Source organism: Melozone crissalis, unplaced genomic scaffold, assembly GCF_028551555.1.
Source record: "Melozone crissalis strain CALT ecotype California unplaced genomic scaffold, PUWL_Pcris_2 ptg000287l_1, whole genome shotgun sequence".
Classification (NCBI taxonomy): Eukaryota; Metazoa; Chordata; class Aves; order Passeriformes; family Passerellidae; genus Melozone; species Melozone crissalis.
The window spans coordinates 291,252-315,348 of record NW_026536040.1 but is presented as its reverse complement, the minus strand read 5'-3'; the positions used below and the strand labels follow the sequence as shown (position 1 = coordinate 315,348).

Below are 24,097 nucleotides of genomic sequence, written 5' to 3'. Positions count from 1 at the left end.
CAGCTACAGCACTTCTCAAGAAGAAAACATCTTCTGGAAGTTAGTACCAGTACACTGAATTCCTGAATTTGACATGGGACTTTCATAACTATAAAAGAAACAGTTCCTTCACCGTTTCCTCACTGAATGCAGCAGCTGCCCTGTTCAATGAAAGCTAAATTGTCTGAATATCTGATGAATGAAGATATGGTGAGTCTTAACTCACAAACATGAATGTAGCAGACTAACTTCTTGTGAAGGTATGGAGTCAGACACATCTAACTTACATAGTTTTTATTTTCAACAGGTGAACTGTTCAATGTATGGCTCACAATTAATAAAGTTTAACAAATTGCTGCCATGGATTGTCTACTTTCACTTATACTTTGAAAAAGTTATAACACATAAAGGAAACATGACATTTTGGAGGATGATTCCTCCTCTTAGGAATCAATCTGTGGTTGTATCATTCCATTAGTTTATACTATGGTTTCAAATGATATTTTACTAGAAAAAGAAAAATTGAAGGAGAGCTTCTGTGCCCAAATCTACCATTTCCCAGATATAACCTGTCCTGAGAAAAGGTAATACTTTGCTTACACCTATCCCTGGGGAATCACAGCTGTAATGGTACAAAACCTCAAAATGTTTGTGAGAATGCAGCAAGGCAATAAACTACAGCAGGAATCACAAAAAGAAACTTCCCGCATTGGCTATCATGGGAGAGCTCGCAGGATGAACTGGAACATGAACTGAAACATGACCAGTGTCAGTCCAGCAAATAAGTGTTTCTTCATCTAATGCTAATTGCATTCTTAGAAATTCTATTAAACAATAAATACTATTAAATTCTATAAAAATCAGAAAATACTTAGAGCCTTTAAGTTCTTTGTGATACCATGGTGAGGACAATCTCAAAAGTTTAATTTAGGGAACCAATTAAGGGAATCTTACTTAGAATCCAAAGAGGTACAGGATAGTGAAGGAGAACCTATGAGTGTTTCTTCCATCATATAATTGAAAATTTTAAAAGTTAAATCTGTTTAAAAATTTGAACAGTTGCACTGGGATTTAAAACAAGTACTATATGATAATCTGCTTAAATAATTATGTGAAAGAACTGTTTCATTGAAGAGATTAATTCTCTTTGCACTAGTATCTTTGGAAGCCCCCGATTCATTGGGGCTATTCGATGTGAATGAGTCCTAAAAAAATTTTAAAATATTAAAAAATCATTTATAAAATAAAGTAAAAAAATCCCAGGTAATTATTCTGGATGAGTGATGGGCTCATATGTGGAATCTTGTACTTCCACTGCAATAAAAAAGTGATATTGCACAGCTACTGCACTGACAAAGTTTTCTTCTTACATCTTTTTCAATAAATAAATGGAATATAGAATAACAGTGTGTAGATCACTAGGACCAGAAATACACATTTCAGAAAGTTAAAGTAAGGGAACCAAGCAATCGTGTCCCACATCATACCTCAAGGACACTAAAAAATTATTTTGAGTAATTTTATATTATCAAAGAATGGATATCAAACAAATCACTCAAATTCTAGCAGGTTCTACCAGTTTAAAAAGTGAGAAAAAGAAATTGTCTGCAAAAAACTATTACAGCACATCTGCCTCCTTTAACCAGTGAGTTTTCCAGTCATTTCCTTAAAATCCATTGCAGTTACAAAGTCAGCAAGCTTATGAAAATGAGTTTATGGTTAGTTCATCAATTTCTTTGAAACAAGAGAGCTCACCGTTGCAGCCAGCCACATGATTTCTACATTCTTTCTCTTTTTGGCCTGGATATTTTGATGAAGACTTTCTAGCAATCCCTTTAAATCATTTTGTTCTTGAAAATGTGGTAAACCTGGGAAAAAAGGACGAAAAAAGTTGCTCATTTTGATAAGGTTGGTGATATGATTGTCCCGACTAAAGAACGCTCATGGTAAAGAACAGGTCTATTATTTACAGCCTTGTTTTGGAACACAGGATAGAAATTACCAGCTAAATATTTAAGGAATAAGCAAACCTTATGTCTTTTGAGTATTGCCTTGTCCTCCCTAAGATCTTCACGTGGAAATTTGAAGTATCTTCAACCTTTATCTTATAAATGGATGGTGAAAAACAAAACCAAATCTCTGCTGTAGTTCTGTTCATCAGCTATTACAGACATTCAAAAGAAATCAGAAAAATAAAAAAAAAACTGAGTGTATTACAACCTGCTTTGATGGGATGATTATTTTTTAAAATTAAAGTAAAAAATTAGGGTTTTGTTTTCAAATTGAAACATCTAGTTTTTGTTTTAAAATATGCCTTAGATTTTTCTATAATGTAAGATAAGGGTTAAACAGCACTTAGTATCCCCTCTAAAAAGTAACAAAGTATCTTTCTCCTGAAATTAAGTGGGGCTTTATTTTGAAGTAGAAAATAATTTCAAGTTTGCTTAAAATCCAAAAATTTACCTGCTTGTTCTGGGTATGGAATTTAAGTTGAAGTTTAATTTATCCTACATCTCCAGCAAAAATTCAAGAGTAGGCAATTTAATTTCCCCCTCTGTTTCATATGTATATAGAGGAGGGATTTTTCTAATGTTGCATTTATCCTTGCTAGTTCTGAAAATCAATAAAAACATGCAGAATCTGTTTTTTGAAATTATTTCTTCTCATGGTGGCAAAGTAAAAAGAATTTAAATCATAGTTATCACCAAATAAAGGGGCCAGAATCAAGTGGAACAAAGTGAAACTAAATTGATCAATGGATTTCTTCAAGCAGAGAAAGTAAATTATCCATCCAGTGAGGGGAAAAAACCCCACAACCCAAGCCCCAAACCCAAGCCCAAAAACTTATACTCAATTGGAAGAAAAAAAATGAGGGAAGTATTAATGAAGGTCAATATCCATTCTCCTAACGTGATCCAAGTTGGAATGATCCCTCTCATCAACAGGCTTTTACCTTTTACATCTAATAAATTCTGTAGTTTCCCTTATCCATGATTCATAGGAAGAAGTACTTTAAATCTATTCAAAAAGAACTAAGTTGCTCCAGTCATACTGTGCTGTCTAAAAAAACTCACAAACAAACAAGAAAAAAAGAAAAAGGGAGGAAAACGTACATCCAGAATCTGTTTTGCAATAATTTTAATGTGGATTGTTTTACCTCTGTATCACAAGCTCTGATTGTACATTAGATAATGTAGAGCACATAAAACCACATCACACTCTGCTAGACTATTACACTTATGGGTGCATCTGTTTCTTTAAAACAGAGAGCACAAAATGGCAAAGATGCTTTGAGATGATGCAAATGTATCACTAAACATTCTATTGCTCCCAGTAGCTTTCCTTTGGGTCACAGCAGAAAACGTGACATCTCAGAGGGATGACTTCAGCACAGGTACAGCAAGAGTCTCCTAATTCACAGTACTGCCAAAGGGGTTGCACCTTGACTGGAAATGATCAATGGCCTAAACTCCTTGGGTCCCCCACAGTACCAAACCACCAAATCAGGCTGATAAGGGGGAGAAGCCTGGAAATACCAAACAGCCTTTTTGTTTTCAGGTACTTACGTACTACTAAACAACTATCTTACGTTTTTGGACCCTTACTGTCTTAGTATTTCTATAAAAGCAGTACCATTTTGAGCTATATTTGGTCAGCATTTTTGGTAGGAACCTTGCTGGAAACATGCTCTTATTTTCAGTTTCTGCTAAAAGAATTTAAGAAGTTAACAAATGGGTAAATGACGAAGTGTATGTTCATCCTAAAGACAGAAAGTCAGTGGATGCTTAGTTACAAGCAAGAGTATTATTGCCAAGGAGAAATACAGACACAAGAGGAAAACTAACAGCGAAGGTGGCAATACCTTTCAGGGAGTGGGAAATTGAATTCTTTGAAAGGGAATATATGAATGAGGCAGCAGGCCAGGGAGGCTGCCAAGGGTGGATCCAACAGCCTGGCAAATAGGGCTGCAAATGCTCAAATTCTGTTGGGCTTTTTGAGCACTGTTTGGAACTGACAGCTTTGGGAACACAGTCCTGCATTGATTTTGTAGCACAGATTTGGCATTATAGGAAATTATCTGGATAGGTGGGACAAAACCATCAAAAAGCCATCAATATTGAATGCCTCTCACGTGGCCCCAGCACCAGGGTTGCTGCCAGCCTTGTATGGAGGTTTGTCTTCCAGACGAGGGGGAACAGGAGTGGGATTAAGTCCTGCCACAAATGAACAAGTTTGAGAGCTTCCCTTTTTTCCCAGGGGGCTGGTTTAAAAGGCACATTTCTCCAAGGCAAAAGACTGACTCTGTATACTGGCAGGGAGCTACTGGGAAGGGCAGTGGAACCAAAAGATGCTTTATGTTCCACAAAAAATTGTATAAAGAAGAGACTGAGTTCTTAAAGGTAAAGAAAAAAAGCAAGAAAGTTATAATAACCAGAAAATACACGATGAACTAGACACAATTAGTTCTCAAAAGCCTTCACAGTCTGAAAGAAGTCCAGGAACTGTGTGGCTCACTAATAATCCTTCAGGAAGGCAGTACAAGTTTAAATTGTGTTAATGAAAAGTAGCCAATACTGTCTGCATGCAGTATTTTATAAAATAAAATCCATTTATGAGGTAGCAGATCTACCTTAGTCCTAACCTGCATGAGGTTAGTTTTTCGAGGATGTTTTCTTAGCAAGATTCCCCTCAATTAATCACCCAACTTATTGTATGAGTTTCTCTGTAGACATCCTGGAAATAAATACTAGGTCTGTGGGGGGATGGATGGGCATCCTGCCCATCATTTAGGAAGGGCTTTTGTTTCTGTCAAAATGATTAACAAATTAAAATCATCCTGATATAAGAGATAAACATGTATACATACGCATGTGATGTATTAAAGTTTTACATAGCATTTAAACATGAGGCAGTTAAATCTCCCACATTTGGGACTATAGTTTGGGCATTAAAACTAACAGGATTCGATTGATGCAGATGTTTTCTTCAGTCCTTGCTTCTGGCAATCAGAGTAACAGCATAGTAATGCTTATGTTTATAATACAGAAGTTCTACAGAAGTGGAATACAGGGCCTATTCCAATGAAACCTTGTCGTTCATATAATGATGATGTGGCTCATTGCTTGTATTTGATCTGCAGATTTCTCCATGGTTCACCAAACCTCAACATATTTTCAGAATAAGAACAGAGGGTATGACTGAAGCTGATGAAATTGCCCACCAAGTATTTATGTAAAAATACAGTAGGTACAGACTGTCCTCTACATGAAATATTAACAAACTTATTATTTTAATAACTTAAAATAGCTGTTCAGTTCATCATTCCTCTGTTTCATTTTCTCTGTAGTTTCTGCTGTGGCACAAGGCCTGAAATCACTCCTGAGACCAGCAGGGTCATGTACAGGTACAAAATGTTTAAATTTATGGAACAAGTTATGGGATTCTGCTAATATTACTGTCTTATAACCTTCTACCTACTCAAAGCTTTTCAAACCGATTTGGACATTGCATTATTTTGTACTCACAATCAGGAGGCATTTTTTCTGTAAATAACTTGTAATATTCTTTGAGAAGCTCTAAGTTTTCCTGGTTAATGTTTTCCTGCAAAGTGGTATCTCCAAACCTATGAAAATACACAATAAATTATGAAAAAAACCCAAAACCCACAAACAACAACAAAAGATAAATTATCCTTCATAGTTATTTCTTTGCATAAAGAAATAACTTTGGTGCTAAATGCATTAGATTTTGTCAAACATGCAGTAGTTAAGTTCTTGTATGCTTTGGAATTAATTTTTGGAAACGAGATCATCGCTGATGCATACTTCTTCCAAAACTTTATTAACAAAGCAATCTATTTACAAACATGCAATAAGGCACTTATTCTTTTCCCCTCACAAATCGTGAATAAATGGAAAGGCACTTTGGGGGAATTCCAATTCCAAAAATTGGGTACCACAGGCAGAGAACACCAACTCTCCATCTCTTAGTGCTGCTACTGCTTAAGCATACCAATTTCTGTAAGAGCTGGATAATATGGAAGTGACACAAGATGGAAGAGAAGCTTATCTACAAAATAACTGTAGCTATAAAAACAAATATCTTTCTCTCTGAGACCAAGATTTCTACAACAGCCACATTTCACATGCCAAGAAACTAAATCTCACGGTACTACAGGAGATATGATTGTAAAGACACGAATGTCCCCATGACAATTAGGGCCAAAGTTTTGAAATTCATCTTCAGAATAGATTTGAAAAGGGAATGGAGGAGTACAGGAAGAGAGGCATGGGCAGTTAAGTGAGAAACTCAGAGAGAAGGGGACACAGATCAGAAGATACCAAATATGCTGCTAAATTGGGAACAAGGGAAGCAAATATTTCAACAGGCCACAGGGAGAAGATGTAACTACTTCCTTAGTAGCCATTGCTGCACTGTCACATGAGAACATTTCTTTTAAATCGGAAACATTCTCAAGTGTATTCTATCAAAAAACAAATTAAAAGATTTTTTTTCTAATACAGTAACATTTCCTAGAAATTTGCCACAAAAGTGTTTTTATATTCTCAGGTTCTTTATCCCACAAACCCCTCCATGTTTTTAGCCATAAATCGTGTGTGGTGTTTTCAGTCTCAAAAACAAATGTACAACTTTAGGAGTTAAGCAGCATTTTGAATTAAGACAAAAGCAGACTGTAACTGCATGCATTAAAGCTGCTTCTGCATTGAACTTATTTTCTTGGCAGATATTAGTACATATCCATATTTATAAATATGCAGTTATTTTGTTTTCTCCTATGGCTTTCTTTGCACACAATGTAAAATGACCACTGGGAACAACACTTCCTGCCACTTCACTTGCAAGCCAGGCATCTTTTCATACCAACTCCTCTACAAGCCCCCAGGTAATCAGGCTATTTCTAAATGTTGTCAAATTTTTCCTCAGACTATTCATAACTCAGTCCTTCCTGCCTATCTCACTTGTGTAAGCTCCCACCAGCCTGCTTCTTGCTTACCACATCATGTCTTACCTCTTATTTTTTGAGTGTCCCACTCAGAACTGTCATGACTGATTTTGTTGGTTTTGCACATTATGAGTTTGGCCACGTCACTCCTCTCAGCACTTTTCTCTTTATGTCATCAGAATAACCTATTTTCATTTTCAAGAAGTTTCCAAGTTCTCTAACCAGCTATCCAGCTCTTTCACAGTAAAATGCCAGATTTTACTGTCTTTAGATTCAGTCTATGTCTCCCATTTCAACTTTCTGCCTAAATTTTCTCACATACCACCACTCAACTTGGAGAAGTGTCCCATAAACATTCACAAAGCTACCTAATGACATTCTTTAGTAGACTTCTTTAAAAGACTGGGTTTACTTGGCTGTCTACAGTGAACAGGAGATAAAATCCTGTGGTGTTTAACTTCTTGCCTATTACCCAGGTTAAGGATTTTCACTGTATCCCTCCATTACTCCAGCTACAGCTTTGCTATAAGCTTTTGGCTTAGAGCAAATGCAACCTCAAGATAAGCATTAGGTATTTTGGACGCTCTGTTAATAAAAGCAGCTAAAAGAAAAGAAGTTTTAACAAAGTAGCTGTCTGTATTGACATCTTGACTTCTACTTTGCAGTTTTAGCCCTGCACAAATGTGGTAATTTAACATGACTGACAGATACCCTTCTCTTGGAAGAGAAAATTAATACGTTGGTGAATCCATGACTATTTTTATACTAATTAATTAGTTTCCAGCAATCTGTTGCAGAGGAGTACTAATTTCTCTAGCTTATCACTTGTTTGGTCTCTTCAAACCCATCTTCAAGATGTAAGAATTTTGAATTTTCAAACTTGTGTGAGAATTTCAGAGTACTGCATACAACCAAAATTCTGCATCTGAAATAGAAATCCATTTTGCACCTGTATCCAAGAGAAACATGGCACCAACTCTGTGAAACGGAGCCCTGCTTATGATCTTATCTTCATCTGGACTTTTTCACTGTTCTACATTGCTTCATAGCTTGTGTTTATTTCCTTTAATACCTTTGAAAATACACACTGAGTCAATGTGAGATTGTCTAAGAGCAAATAACAAAGAAGATTTGTTTCTAATCCTGAGAGATAGCCTGTACCAGCATGGAGTACTTGGACAGAAAATGCAACGTGACTTTTCCTTACCTCTCTGCCAGTGTTTGCTGCTCATTGATTCCAACATTAAAGAGCACTGGATACATGCGAAGCAGCTTTCCCTCTTTAATCTCTTGTGGCAGCAGCTCAAACATCTTTGCTGGGAGCTGGACCTCTATAATGTAATGTTCACTAGCAACAATGAAAACAAGAGTGAGGATGGGGTTCTTGAATGTCAGGAAAAGTTTCTTCAGCCAGAGAATGGTTGAGCAGGTTGAACTGGCTCCCCTGGGAAGTGTCACAGCACCAAGCCTCACAGAGTTCAAGAAGCATCTGAACTCTCAGGCACGGGGTGTGATTCTTGGGAAGCCCTGTGCAAGGCCAGGAGTTGCACTTGATGATGCATATGGGTCCCTTCTAACTCAAAATATTCTGTGATTCTGTAAAGAATGTTCCAAAAGCGCCTCTAATAAAAGAATGGCCTCTAATAAAAGCATGTGAGCTCCTGAACAGAATTTCACCTCCCCTGGGTGGCTGGTGTCTACCACCCACACCAGATGATCAGTGCACTGCTAGACAGTGCCACACACTTTGGATTGATTTGTTTGTGCACACAGAATGTCAGGTTTAAGCACTTTCCTAGAAAAAACAATTACAAGTAAATATGCTGACTCTTCAAGATAAGAATTTGTAGTTTGATTTTTCTGTCTTGCATTTCTACAGTCTTTCACTCTCATTTATTGAGCCATACCATATAACAACCAAAATAAAAATGGAGGGTTTCTAAAAAAATTATTAGAAAATAACTAGATTTTCACCTTTTCATCTTTTCTTTTTACGGTTCACTTCCAATGCTGTTTGATAGGAGCAGTCTTATCACAGCTCTAAGAGGAATGGCACTCCTCCACATAAACCTTGTAGATTTTATTTTTAAAATTTTTTTAATTTTAATTATTCCCATTGTATTGCCTATCATATTCCAGCCTTCCTGTTATTTATTCAATCCCTTCTCAGAAAGCCCATATGATGAGAGTGAATCATCCAGATTAATTAAGTAAATCAGTGGTGAAAGCCCCCTTCAGAGGAAACATATATTTTCTAAAAGTTCCTGCTTTTAGCTGAATTTAATTTACAGTCATCTTAAGAGCAATGATACTATTAAGGAAGTGATTTTTGCAAAATAAAACTATTTGGAGCTTCAGACTAGAATAATAATAAAGATGAAAAATCCATTCCAATCTTGTTAACCCTCAAATAGCCAAAATAAACGGAGTATTGCAGTATATGTCCTGACATTCAGCAGTACTCACGTGAGATTCATAAAGGATAAGTGATTTTGCGCAAGGATTTCTGAGACTGCCTATGTCCTGTGTGATTTTCAGCAGCTAAAAAAGGCTTCCATTTTTAAAAGTGACTACTAAGTTTTTAATACTAAGTGGCATCGGAGTTTTTTGGTTTCCATCTTAAAAACAATCAAGGCCTAACTCTTGGAACTGCAGTTTCATTTCTCATGCTGAAATACAAATTCAGGACATTCAAAAGCAAAGTTTCTCAGTTAGAGACCACATTTGTAAACAATGGCCTTGTCACTTGTCCAGGGTTCAGTATCCATGTGTGAATAATGCACCAGCAGCTCTGCACAACACAGACGCTGCTCAGATTAATCTGTATTAGTAACTGGAACTTCAGCTTTTTATCAGGAGAGTAACCCAGAGCCTACTGGCTTTTAGAATCCCTACTAACTCACCTTCTAAAAAGTAAAACAATGCACTTTCAATAAAACAGAACTCAGCAACAAGAAAACCATTAGACGGGTTTCATGGGCTACAGATTAAAACTGCAGCTCAGTTTCCTGGGCTCCAAGAAACAAAGTTCTTACCGCCTTCCACTTATAATAGGCAAAAAATCTTCTGACTTGGCTTCAATTACTCTAAACATTACTTTCTGCAAATCTGAAATGCCCACAGCCATGTCTTCGAGCATCCCTGCTTCTTCACCTACATGAAAAGATTAAAGAGACTATTAACAGAGTTGGCAGATCAGTCACTGTATAGGTCAGGGCAAAGCAATATATTTTCCAGTCTGTGCATCTAAAAATCACAGTTCTAAATCCACATTACAGTAACCTACATAAAACCAGACTCATTTCTTGAACTGCTGACAATTCTGTGCCCTAAATGGTAACCATGAGTATTAAGCAATTCTGAAAATCAGCCTGCTCTATATAGACATAAAATAACCTCAGAAAAGCCATTTTTGTCTATTCTGAAAGTTTTCAAAAGGCTTTCCTGCTGATGGAGGACAAAGGTTTTGAGAATAAAAACAAGCATCATGTAAAATGAAGAAGACAGCTATCTCCAAATGAGCAACTGCATAATAAAGCTGCACAAATGCTAAATTCCTCTACTTTAGTCAAAATCTCTGATTCAGGGAATGATTCCAATAGATCTAGTTCAAAGTTTGAAAGATAAGGCAATTTCTCCCTCCAAATTTCCTTTTTAATACATATCAAATAATGGCATGTGTAACAAACTATGAAACTCTTTTCAGGCTATCTTCACATTATCAGCACTGGGGATCAGGGCCGAGGCTGATAAAAGCAGTAAGTGTTTAAATCTTCCGTTTGCATTAGTTTTATAAACCTGCTATTTTGGGTCAGGTCTGCATGGAACAATAAGCAGGCCGTGTTCTCTGAGGAACTCAGAATGAAACAGATTAATAACTTTTGCTGCAGAATTAACAACACAGTGTCAATGACTTCAGCTGTGCTATTATGTGCAAGTCTACTGTCTTGTAAGGACAAGATTTGATTCAGCAAGCCAAATAAGAGGCTTGCTGAGGTTAAAATAAGAACTTCCTGGGTAACTTCTGGGCAGGGAACATAAGAAACTTTGTCCAAGAGCAATACTTACTGTATGTGCTAAGGAGTCCTTCATACTGCACCAGCAATCCAACAGTGTGAAGCTGTTGTAAAAATCCTTGATCATGTAAACCTGTGTGCAATTTGATTGCAAAACCACAGACCAATCCAGCGAGTTGTAAAGATAATTAAAACATGTGCAAGAGTGTTACAAGACAAACAGATACAAGACATTTCAACTGTTACAAGACAAACAGTTAAAATGAGGCTTGCCATCATTATACACAACAGAGGTAGCACCTACATATTTGAGAAATCAGCATAGGTATTTCTGTTTAGTGACTAAGTACATGATTTCATAATAATGTATTTTGATGGGTTTTTTGGGGGTGTATAAAGTAGTGAAATATTCTGTTAAGGTATATTAGATAAGCTTAATTTGTTTTGTATCATTGTGTGTTATTTACACTGACATAAATAAGACCAGAACCTCACTTGTCAGGCTTCAAACATGCAAGACTGTGAATTAAACATGTGAATTCTGATGGATTTGAAAGTGGTTCAACATCTAATGTAACTGAATCTCCTAGGCAGCTGCCAACTTAAGAGAGAAATTAAGTGAAATGTTTAGAAAAAAATCTATCTGAAAAAAACATGATATACAGGAGAAGACATAAAGAGCTTCAGTTATTTGCCAAGAAAAGACAGTTCTAAGGAAAGACATGCTAATAGTATTTAAACACTTAAAACACTGCCACAAACTGAAAACAAATTGTCTTCTCCCTATTTCCAAGGTGACCAGGAGAAAAAAATCTCCCTGGCTTGGATGCTGCCTAGCCAGTACCATGGATTTCTACTTCCTATTTAATTTCTTACCACATTATAAATTATTTAGGTGAATATAATGGAAAATAAATGAAAAAGCTGTATCAAATTGTAAGGGAAAAAAAAAAAACCAATGAGAAAGAAACCCACAAACACTGGCATGAAGAGTATGCTTATAATTAGAGCAAGAGAAGGAAGTGAGCGACACAAGACAACCTACTGCTTGGCTGAAGACGATGTCTCTCCTCAGGGTCAGCATCAGGCACTGGGGCAAGCCACAGGCAAGTTCCTGGAGCAGGACAAAGGCCATGGACTGCTTGGCCCTGGTCACCACCTCTGCCATGCAGTCCTTCAGCGTGACCACCAGCGGGTACAGCTGCTCGTACCAGTCACCTACAACACGACAGGTCATCTGCTCCAGACTGGAAAACTCGCAGTGAAAAACCCTTCTTCACTAGGAAGGATGGCAGGAGCAGCTGTGCACATCACCCTTCCCTTTAAAACAACCCCTGCAGCTCTCCCCAGACCACTGTGGGACCACAAATGCCACTGGAGAACATACTTATAAGCAGGATTCCATCTTACCACTGGGAATGGGGTTAAATCCCTGGCCTGAATCCAACTGCACTCTGAAACAATGGCCTTTTCCAACAGTCCCAGCATCCCTGTAAAACTGGTATTCAAGTGTCACAAACAGAGTACACAGGGAAACACATAAAACCTCATTTAGCACACAGAGATTAATACAGTGGCGATGGAGTCTCCTTTCAGGACTCAGAACTGGCTATGTAAGAAATGAAATAGCATCAAAAATGCAAAACCAGAGAGAATAACCAAATATTTAAGAAAAGGTGGGTGCTGGAGGGTAAAACACAATAACAAATAGGTATCTGGAAGGGTATCACCTACTTAATCTACAGGCTGGAAATATAAAAAGCTTCAGACCATATTCCTTTTTTTTTAGATTCTGTGTTGTTCTCTTTAAACATTTAGACATTTTGAACTCATTTTAGCTATTTCTATCAGAGAGATGCAGAGTATTTTGAAACATGTTTTTCTCTATGAAAATACACGCTAGGCATATTAAAAAAAACACTCATGAAATGATTGAAAAATGTGATTCCTTAATACATTACAAATGAAACAGTGATAACTAGGAATGGAGGAGAATTGGAACACCTTACACAAACTTGCCCAATAATCCCAGCTACTCCTGAATTTTATATGATTTAATAAAATCAGACCTGCCTGGTAGTTGCATATGGCTTTGCCTACCCCTAAGTTGAGCAAATAATAAAAACAAATAAATAAATCCCCCTCCTTCAGAATCTACATCTCAGTTTGATTGTACAGTTTGAAATGAGGGAAATCAACACTCTAGAAGAATCTATATAAAAGTTGGGAATGCAACTGACAATGCAACAGTCTATAATTGGCTCATATTTTCTGTAGGTCAGTGTAATTAAGAATCAATGATAATTAAAATCTGTTGTAATTAGGTGCAAGACAGCAGCGTGTTGTTTCAGGTAACATTCTGAGTCAGGCCAGTAAAACCTCATTAGAACTGAGGAAGTTCTTGAGGCAGAAGACAGCTGCCTGTTGCCAGTCAATTTGGCTGAGCTCCAGAAAAACACACAAATTAATAAAACTGCAGCCAAGAAGACTGCAGAGAGCTTTGAAAGCTGGGAGAAATTAGAGAAAGCAAGGAGCAGGAAAGGGGAACAAGGACAGAGCATGCACAGAGAATCGGATGAGCTCTTTGTTAACTTTGTGGTCAGACAACATGAGTTTTACCACAGTCATACATATTTAACCATGAGTAACACAGACTGAGGAAGCATTCCCTGGAAAAAAGCAGTTCTGAAGCGAGTGTCATCCTGACAAAACAGACCATGAGCCACCCCCAGGCACAAGCTCCAGGTGATTTTATACATGTCATTGGCTAACAGAGTGATGACACGCTGTGTGCCAAACGCTGGTGTACACGTTTTAGAGAGGCTGCTGGAAAAATGGAGAGCTTGCAGCGCAGAGCTACCAAGATTTAATCTCCTTAAGCTGATGAAAAAGACTGAGCAGCAACTTGATTTCCCCTCTTCCTGAGGAGAAAATAACAAGAACTAACTGTGGTGTTTATTCCAGGGAATAAAAGCAAAAGAACAACCAGAGGCTGCTGCAAAACACAGACGAGTTTAGAAATAAGGTAGACAAAAAAGTGTAATGTACTGGAAGCCAGTGTAGACAGATCAGGCAATCTAAAGTCTCAGTCAAATTACAATCCTTTATTAATTTAAGCAATATACATATGCCAATAAAAGCATCAGCAGCAAAGTAAGCTCAAAGTCTAAAGTCTAAGAGTTCTCTTAGAGTGACTCAGTAAATCATATTGTATACATTTTAGAATAAGATATTTTTCAGAATACCTTTGTAGAATCACTTCAGGAAAGGAATAATACAAATTATTGCTTTTAACACATTCATGGACTCACACACATTGAGCCTTCGGATCTCAACTTTCTTTTAAATTAAAATCACAGCGGAAAATTGTTTGAAGAAGGGGTGAAGAATTAACTGAATGAGTGACCATCTAAAAAAAGGAGATTAGAAGCAAGAACAGAAGCGACAAGGAGACTCCGGGATGACTGTCAGGTTGCTAAAATGACATGGGCAGCCTGTCAGTTTGGAACACTTAGCATCCAGAAGAACTGTCAGAGTCTCCGGATAAAGCAAAGAAACTCAGCACAAAAATAGAGCTAGTCAGCCACGGGAAACTAAAACAAGGCATGAAAACCAAACATATTAAATTAAAAAATTAAAGGATGAAACTAAAAGGACAGTACCACCGCTATGCAGTTAGAATGAGATTAAAACAAAAGTGCATGTTCCACAAAGCACTGAGTAAATATTCCATGTTCATTGCCAAGAGAGTGATGGCAGCTCAGTCTGTGACAGGATTTGCCCTTTGGTTACTGGAAAACGCCCTTCAGCCCCATGTTCCTGTAATCAACAGGCTGTGCAGGCAAATGACCTGCTTAGCACCCAGCTAGTCAGTTCTGCGTGCTCATATCCAAGTTGCAATATGTCAAACCACATGTTAAATTTTATAAACTTTGGCAGAAAAGCAAGCTTCTGGTCTTTTCAAAGTCAGGCCCACTGAAATGCTCATTAAAATATGCTGGTAACCAAAAAGGATGCTTCAGCATAGTACTCCTATCTCCTTTAGCCCTAGCAACAGATTAAAAAAGCCAATTTTGTCACTGCTATTTGTGCCACCTAAAATCCATAAATTGCTTTAAGTCACTTCAAAACTTGAATGGTATGAAGTTAAAAAACCAAACCTTAAAGAAAAAGCAGAAGAATGCATAATGTTGTGCCCTTAAAGCAAAGGGGGGCACTACAGCCACACAAATGTAAGAAATACAAATATAAATGTGACGTATAAATGTAACAGCAGATACCCACGAGGTAACGTTTCACTTAAATTAATCACTCGCTACCTGATCATAAAAATATTCCATGACAGAATTGAAATAATTAGAGGTAAAAAAACATAAATGAGTTGTCTTTATATCACAAAGTGATCATTAGACAAACTCTGTTTTAATGAAAAAGGCAGGCAAATCAAACCAACCAACCAACACAGCAGCAGTAAATCCCTAAAATCAGCATGAAATAATTAACCCAGAATTTGATTTTACTGACTTAGGAAAGGAACAGTCTTTGAATTAATGTTTTTTTTTTTTTAAAAGGGAGGTTTAAAAAGACAGAAGATTGCACATATTCAACTTTGCACCATAAAAAGGTCAGTGCCTTATTTCTTTATTTTGCCACGCAGCTCTTGGAGCTCAGCTGAACTGCAGCTGAGGGCTAAGCTCTTTGAAAAAGGAGGAGGCTTTGTACTCATAATGCTGCAGCAGTTCTTGCAGGAACAATAAAAACCTGAATAAGATTTCCTGGTGTTCCTGCACTTGAAGGTAGCAGTTTGCTTTGCACAGTTTGGGTGTCCAGAAATTTGGAATTCTTGGGATTTATTATTCCACTGCAACCATCCAAGATTTTCTCCACTGTCACATGGATTAATAGCTAAACCCAAAACCATCCAATAATACCTACATGAGCATCTCAGCATGCTTAGTCAGAGTGAAAACAGAAAGAGAGGACAAAGGTAATAAAAGACAAAGCTAAGAAAATCTAATACACTTTAAGCATAGGGAGGTTCTGTGAATGCTGTGCAACTAAATATTCTTATATCTTGTTTTAGTTTGTTGATTCAGTTAAACAGTCTTTCCCTTACATATTTTTCAGCTTCTGTTTTTAGCCAAAGTACTTAGAGAAAGTACTGCTGAAGGGGATTGTCTTGTATTCCTGGGCTACATTCAGCCCAGATAAGGATCCTATCAAAAAGAAAAGGATGACACAGAAGAGAGGGGAAAAGGGGAAAAAAAAGCATAAGTAAAACTTTTGTAAATACAAGCTTCAAAGAAAAGGAAGGAAAAATGTGAGGAAGAGGAAGGAAAGAGAAAGCTTTTCACATGTGACTGCTCTAAATAAATTATGTCTGCTGCTCAAGGACACAGACCACAGAAAAATTTTTCATCTTCATGACTAAACAATATTTTATAATAAAAGCTTTTCTGAAGATTCCAATAAAACTAGAGCACGGCTTTATTTCCCACAGAACATAGCTTTATTTCCCACTTCTACCAGCCTGCATTGGAAGGGATGCAACGAAAGATGTAGTCCCCATCCCCAGGGCAATGAAAGTCCGAAATTTTGAATCTAAACTTATATAGTCCCCAACAGGTATGAGATAATACAAGAAAAATAAACCCACATGTGTCTGTAGCAATGTGAGTATGAACAGAGGTCTCCTGTAATTCCAGCTAGGAAATGTGGCAATGTTCCCCAGGTGCTCTTTGCAAACCTATGCTGAAGGTTATCAAGGGCCAGTTCACGGAGCTCATGATTCCATAATTCACTTAAAGGCAAAATCCAGGTGCAATCACACTGGCAACTCAAATTGTTTGTGATGCTAGGTGGATCCTGTGTGTATCAAATGGGGGAGTCCTCACGCAGAGGCAGCGAGGGAACGGCTGGGTGGGAGCTCTGACAGGAGGCACGAGCAGCAGACAGAAACAGCAGCCACATGCAGCAGCCAAGCACAGACATCTGTCGGGGCTGTGCCAGCACCAGAGCCAACGCTGTGTTCCACTGGCACCTCTAATGCTGCAGGACAGGCTTTCACATCACAACTCTCACGGAAAACGAAAAGGCAAAAGTGAAAAGAATTTAATGTTGTCACATATTTCTCCAAGGCAAACCAGACTAGAGTCAGAAGAACAACAAAAAAGCCCTCTCCTTAAAAATCCTTCTACTCTTCCTGATTTATCCTGCAGAGGATTCATAATCCTGCGACTGATGAAACCATAGCATGTTACCTTGGTAACTGTAACTCAAATTCAGTCTTTAGAATACACTCAAAGGTCAGACTGCATGAAAAGTTAAGGCTAAGGAAGGTATAATTCACATTGAAAGGCAGAGTACAGCAAAAAAAAGTGCTCCAGTATCTCCAATTACAAAGATTCCAAACAACAAATATAAACATGTTTGAAAAAAGAGAGTAAGACCACACAATGCTATAGTCACTGAGACTGCAAATATCAACCTACTTTAGGAAACTCTGAATATATGTTACAACAATATCTAAATTTATATGAAAATGCTATTGCATCAAAATATTGTCATAATATTTTCTATCATCTAAAATGAACAGATGTGCATTTTTTGAAAGGTCTTTCATTGCTATATGCTACAAAAAACCAGTCAGGTTCACTAAATAAGCAAAAATTTAATCTCATACTTCAAGGCTTATTTGTTATTATTTTGTTCAAAACTCTGCATTCTTTTTCTTACAAAAGCAGCCCAATTTCTCTGAGTATCAACTAAAGCAGTTTCAGACTTAAAGATCAACCTGTGCCATATATTTGCAGTATTAATGAAATACATTATGCTCAAATATGCTCAAATTATGTATAATATATAAGCAAGATGTGGCAAGCTTTTCATTTATGTCACGTTTGTGAATTTTAAGTAGTGCAAAAGTCTGTTATTTTAGAAATGTATCTATGGGCGTACACAGTGTGATTTTGTATCTAGGAAAATGCTGTGAACTCATAATCAGGCTTCAAGTTTAAAATGAAGCAGAACTAAAGCCAAATTTGTAACTGTAAACTTGGAATCTCAACCTCTGTGTAGTTGCTTCACAGTGCAGCCTTAGGGTTTCACGTTAAATTTCAGAGAGGGAGATGCAGAGAAAAACAAACATCTACACCCACACTCTCATAGAGAAGTCAAGCATGAAAAATTCTGGCCCCAAAGTTTTGAAAATCATTAGGGAACCAACTTTGGCACACACCTGGAAAGCTCTTCAGAAAGCTCCATCTTTCAAGTTAGTCCTATAAAAGAAAGCAATTTTAAAACGTCTCCATCTCTATGTGACCTTGAAAGTCCTATAAACTGTCCAAGGCATTCCTAAAACGATGTCTTACTCAAAAAGGACATGAAAACACAGCAGTTTGCCCCACAGATCTCTGCAGCTCTCATGTGAGGGAGTGTTAGAGAACTTTCAGGACAGCTCAACAAAAGCACTGCTCTCACTGAAGGACACCTGTACTTATTCAAGAGAAATAGGGATGGCTCTGAAATGAAGAAAAAAGCAAGGATTTATTCCAGCATCATAGCAGTTGGATATTTTTTGTGTCTTTGGCCCACCAGCTCCAGAAGACAACCTCTCAGCTGGATGAAGCTCATCTAAAATTTTCTAACCATCACTATTATCATTATTGCTAAGCAAGAGCTACCTTTCATTCTACTTGATGACTTGATGGCTGCCTTATTACAGTACTTTAAATGATGCAACTTTGCTTTTTCCTTTTTTGTTTTTGGCTTGTGACCTAAAAGTTGTAACCAATATTTCATTTGCCTGTGCTGGTTAAATCCATAACACGGCGTATAGCAGAGGAGATACTCAGGGGGTTGAAGAGAGTGAAGGAAATTAGGGAAAAGTCTGTAAAAGTCTGTAAAAGGCCCACCATCTAAGGATTCTCCCAAGTTCAAAACTACACCTACCTAGCTGTTGAATATTTGTACTTTCTCTGAGGAAGGCGGGAAAGGTGTAGAAAGCTGTGTTGATATTTTTCACCTGCAAGCCTTCACTAGAGAGCAGAGATTATATCACCCTCCTGTCTAACATTACATGCCTGGTAGACAGAAACTTAGAGAACCAAACAGATAAGGAATAAGCTGCTCTCTGAACAAATCACACAAAATCAAGTCCAACACATCTTGCACTGAAAACAAGGATGCCAGGACTCCAGCATAAACCTCTCACACTGGTAAAATGCAGATGTTACAGCTGCATTAAAAATCAATACTACAACCAGAATTCACAGATCTCACCAGTACTACACAAATGACATAAAACTTTAAAAGTGATTTTAATTCTTGTTGTGTAAGAAATAAATTACAAGTGAGTACTGATAACTTTAAAAGTCTTTATATAAAATGATGTAATTAAATTCCGTGGAGAACATGTAAGGGAAGACACAGGATAAAATGCACAATGAAAAAAAAGAAAATTGAAACTATACAAAACTGTACAAAATAAAGCAGTTGTGTTGGTTTGTTGTTTTGTATGGGGAGTTGATTTATTTAGCCAAAGAGTGGCACAAAGGTTGGCTCTGATGTCCTTCCATTAGGACTACTACCACCATCACTAAGGATCTGTTTCATTTATTGCAACACACTTTCAGACTAGAAAATTCCATTAGACTTATTAAGCAGATATAATCTATGCATCAAGAATGCAAACATGAATCATAGGAGAAGATCAGAAGAAGATCAGAAGATGAGAAGGAGAAGATCAGAAGGTGACAAGGACCCTTGTCACAAAATTTTCTTTACATCATCCCACTGAATTATTCCATTTGACCTTTTGACACAGGCTGACAGGTATATCCAGGTAAACATGAATTTTATCAAATCAGAAAATAAAACTCAGTATATCACCTCAGAAAAGCAGAAGCATTTGCAGGAGAATGACACTGATTCAGAATGTTCACCTTTCCTTACAAATTTTCTATGGGGTAAGACACAGTCCAATTTTTTTTTTCCTCAAAATACTACACGCAAGTAAAATCTAGAGTAAATTAAATTACATCAGCCTACAAAAAGAAAAGACTGTAGTTTCAAAAGGTTTACACTCTAGTACAAACAACTGCACATGGCAAGCAGTCTGAGCACACATTAAAGCTGTACTTTGATAAATAACCTCCCACAAATGTGTAAACCTTGCCATTAGCACTCTCATCAAAGATACTATGGAGTCTTCTCTAGATGACTTTTCTGTAGCTGTGCAAATTTTTCTTTACTCTTGTCAATGACTAAAAAAAAAAAAATTAGGGGAGGTTGCTTACCGCCTGTATGCAACACCTTGCAATCTTCTGCTGAAGGCTCATTTTCACCCTCTTTGATGTTGCTGATGTTGTCCTTTTCAAGCAGCCTGTCCACCATGGCAATAAGGCAGTTCAAACTCTTTGCCACGTTGGCCCAGACCCTGTCCTGAAAAGACCAGAATTATCACTGCATGTTACTGCAGAAAAAAAAACAAAAAGGGACAATAGTAAGTTATTCATGATGTTAGCATACGACTGCTCCTCTCATCCTTCAGCCTATTACCAACCTGAGCCTTTTTCATGGAGATTCTCTTGCAGCGTAAATGAACCCAAACTTTTATGGTTTTAGACACTGTGCACAAGCGCTTCAAACTCGACATAATGCAGACAAAGTTTCAGGTCTAATAGCAAGGAACTGAGCAGCTTGTCTATTTAAATGATACCTTAAGAGTACAGACACACTCAAAGCTTGACAAATGAAACCTTGTGTGGGCCAGTTTTGTCACAGTGTTTAATAACCTCTTTTTGATAATTTAACATATCCTGTATTTTATCACATCAGTTACTCTGCTGAAGAAAATGTTAATTCAAGGACTAAAATGAGAAACTTGCTGTCATGGCATATTTATTAGCTAACACAATTTCAGTTTTGTTCCTCACCTCTCACACAAACTGCAACCATCACACTTAACTGAGTTTACAATAGGAGAATTAGGGAAGTAATAGAGAGGTACAAAAAGTTCTGTACAAGCAGAGAGGAAAAGAAATCATGTGGAGCATAAGAAAGAGCTGTTATGGATCAGAGATATAGGGAGGGTCCTTCAGGTGCTGGATGCTGCAGAAATCAAAGCTTTTGCACCTACTTTTGCAGCACTGAATAAGAAGGAAGAAACCAAGCCATACAAGTAATGAGGCTGTTCACAAGACAAGCAATCAGACTAAAACCAAACCATAACAAACCCACAGAAACCACCCTTCCCTCTCCAAGTATATGTTTCAATGCTGAGTCATTCTGAAAGTATTGCAGAGCAACCAGAGTTTGCTTGAGGGTTAAAAATGGGAATTTAACATCACTGCTTTGTTTTGTATTTTACAGAGCCAGAAGCATTATGTATTTGTCAGGTCTTCAGGCAGAAAAATGAAGTTGCAAAAATACCAAGAGAGAAGGTTAAAGAAAACTGAGAACTCAGAGAAATAGCATAGTTCCGTTTAAATGGCAACCCTTGGATTTTGAGTGGAGGCAAATCTAGAGCCACTGCTAAGGCAAACATTTAAATCTAATGTCGCTTTTCAACTATATGCCTCGCTTCAGCCTGACTAGAGGGATCTTATCTTATGCCCTGCTCCCTCCTCCTGAGGACACAAAAGACTGAGGGCAGGTATAGATTCCTTCAAAAGTTTCCTCCTCTATGCACTTCAAGCAATCCTGAAAAAACATTTACAATATGTGTGAAACTACTGATTTTTACCGCCCACAAGCATAATTCTGGGGAGAAGGATTCTATGAAGAATCCTCCAGAGTATAAGGGAGCTTCAGAGCTTTCAGTCACTGAAGTTGCTGAGGAATATGCAAGTGAGGTTGCTCAGAGAAGTTGGAGCAATCTAATTTCCCTTTTCTTTTGTGTGATGGGGGAACTTAATTCCTGCACAAAAAAAGCATTAAGCTCTTAAAGAGCATCTGGAGTTATTGCACAAGCAACACAAATATGAGCCCTTGTTTCACATGGGAAAGAGCACTTTTTTCAAACCAACTATTAACCCAGCATTGAGATGATTTCTATACAATATTCCCACAAACGTTCCCTGAGGGTTTAGAAGCGAAATTCATAAACATCTGTTGACAGAAAGCTCACTCTTATTATCATGTATCTGGCTTTTTTATATACAAGCAACTGAGAGGGAGCAAGGGCCTGTTTCACTGCCCCTTTTCTCCACACAGGAGGCTCCTGGGATTGTGGGCAGATAGAAAATGTAGAGGCATCTATTTATCATTCATTGAGATGTTATTCTGTCTGCACCAAAGGCAGTCACGTTTATCTAAGAAGGCTGTTGAAATTCTGCAGTTTGGCAGGAACAATTTTCAAGTAAAACTGCAGTTTCCCATCACTGAAAATCAAGTGGCTTCTATGATTCTCCATGAGAAGAAATTAATCCGTTTCTTTGTTGGAGAATTTTGCTCAGACATGGCTTGAAGGAAAAAAGGCCATGAAAATATACAGCTGATTGAAAAGTAAAAGGCAGCTGTAAACAGCAAAGTTCTCAGGCTTGTTTTTAATAACAAGTAAATACCTTGTCCTTGGGTAGTGATGGGAAAGCAGTGACAAACATGGAGGCCTTGAGAACAGTTAATAACAGGATGAGAAACACAAGTTTTGGTCTCAATAACAAACCACAGGTATTGAAAACAAGAGGAGGGGTTGCTGTGTAATCTGTAGCCAATGATGAGCTCGGGTTTTGCAATATGTATGAACTTAATTAACACGGTTATAAAAATGTGCATGTTAGATCAATAAATTGGAGTTCGATGCTGATCAATTAAGATGGGCCGTCTCCCTTCACTTCGTCACTTCTTATTGTCATCTTTTACTACTTCCAGAATATTTTCCTGTAGCCTAGCACTGACCTTTCATCTTCTTAAGCAGATGAAAAGATGGAAAGGCAGGCCTTGGCATCAGTGAAAGCTGGGCACCTCTCCTAGGACAATTAAAAATGAGCCTGTAAAATAATTCTCTTTCATTCATCCAACTGAAAAAATTGTAATTAAGTTCCATCTGATCAGAAAGTATCATTAAAAACTAAGACACCTTCCTCATTTCAGAGAGCAGGAATGGACACTCCTTTCTGTCACTGCACCTGACTGGATGTCTTCCTTCTAAACACTGCCAGCCAGTGGAGTCCCAGAGGCTGTTTCTGTTTTTAAAGGATTCTCAGCCTTTCCGAATTCACCACAGAGCTCCTCAGTCACTTCTTGTCCCTCCATACACACCACTTCAGCTGTGTGCTTTGCTTGTGCCATGTATGGCACAGCATCTGCACGTCCAAGCACTCTGAAGATGCTGTGTCGCCTTCATTTCAGTGGATATTCAGATAATTCCTTAAGGCCTTTTTGAGCTCTGCTCAGAGATTAACACCCTCGTGGGCTGCTTCAAGGGTCAGCTTAAAGAGTTGTTTAAGGATGTAGATTTCAGGCAAAACTAAAGTTCCAACTGCAAAATGTAACACTAGTACTTATAATAGTACTTATAACACTTAGTACTGATAATAGTGAGGAAAAAACCTACAACAGCAAAGGAGGATAGAGCATTGTGCATACAAAGCAACATATATTAAAGTTTTTCCCTTTATAGTTGTGTTTCACAGTGGATTAAGTGTTTTTTCAAATTTTACATGCCTTTATTCTTTCTCTTTCCATCGTGCTAATCACAATTTGATTATTAAAACTCATATCACCTCTACTGACAGAAATAACTGAAAAGTTTAACCATTCAAATCCAGAAAAAATCACAAAATTTCTCCAAAATTTATACTGTCTCAAGTTTGACAATGACTCTGACTCAGCTCAATTCAGAAAACAGTGAATGATACATTTAATTTGAATCAAGATTACTAATTCAGCAGAAAAAAATGAATGCTGTTTAAAATGACCCACTTATGCAGTTTAATAGGTGAGGACCAAGCACCTGGCGGCTTTTAGTTATGAATTACAGCAAAGCTATCTTCTCTTCAGAGATGCTGAACTGCAGTACTGAATTAAAATGCAGCTTTCACAAATGCCACTTTTTCCAGTGCAAAATTTATCTCTTTTACAAAAACTATTGTGTTATTTATATCTCTAAATGTTTCAACAGCTAAAAACAAACATT

General features: G+C 37.5%; 1 protein-coding gene across 1 annotated transcript in view; it reads right to left on the bottom strand.

The window, feature by feature from the left end:
• Positions 1-24,097, bottom strand: part of LOC128949766 (inositol polyphosphate 4-phosphatase type II-like) — a 198,326-nt gene that overhangs the window by 24,788 nt on the left and 149,441 nt on the right. Inside the window, exons 13-19 of the mRNA XM_054294622.1 lie at positions 20,256-20,400; positions 12,006-12,177; positions 11,012-11,136; positions 9,979-10,096; positions 8,151-8,291; positions 5,505-5,602; positions 1,735-1,847 (exon numbers count right to left, since the gene is read on the bottom strand). Coding sequence (XP_054150597.1) covers positions 1,735-1,847; positions 5,505-5,602; positions 8,151-8,291; positions 9,979-10,096; positions 11,012-11,136; positions 12,006-12,177; positions 20,256-20,400 — 912 coding nt within the window. The remainder of the gene's footprint in view (positions 1-1,734; positions 1,848-5,504; positions 5,603-8,150; positions 8,292-9,978; positions 10,097-11,011; positions 11,137-12,005; positions 12,178-20,255; positions 20,401-24,097) is intronic.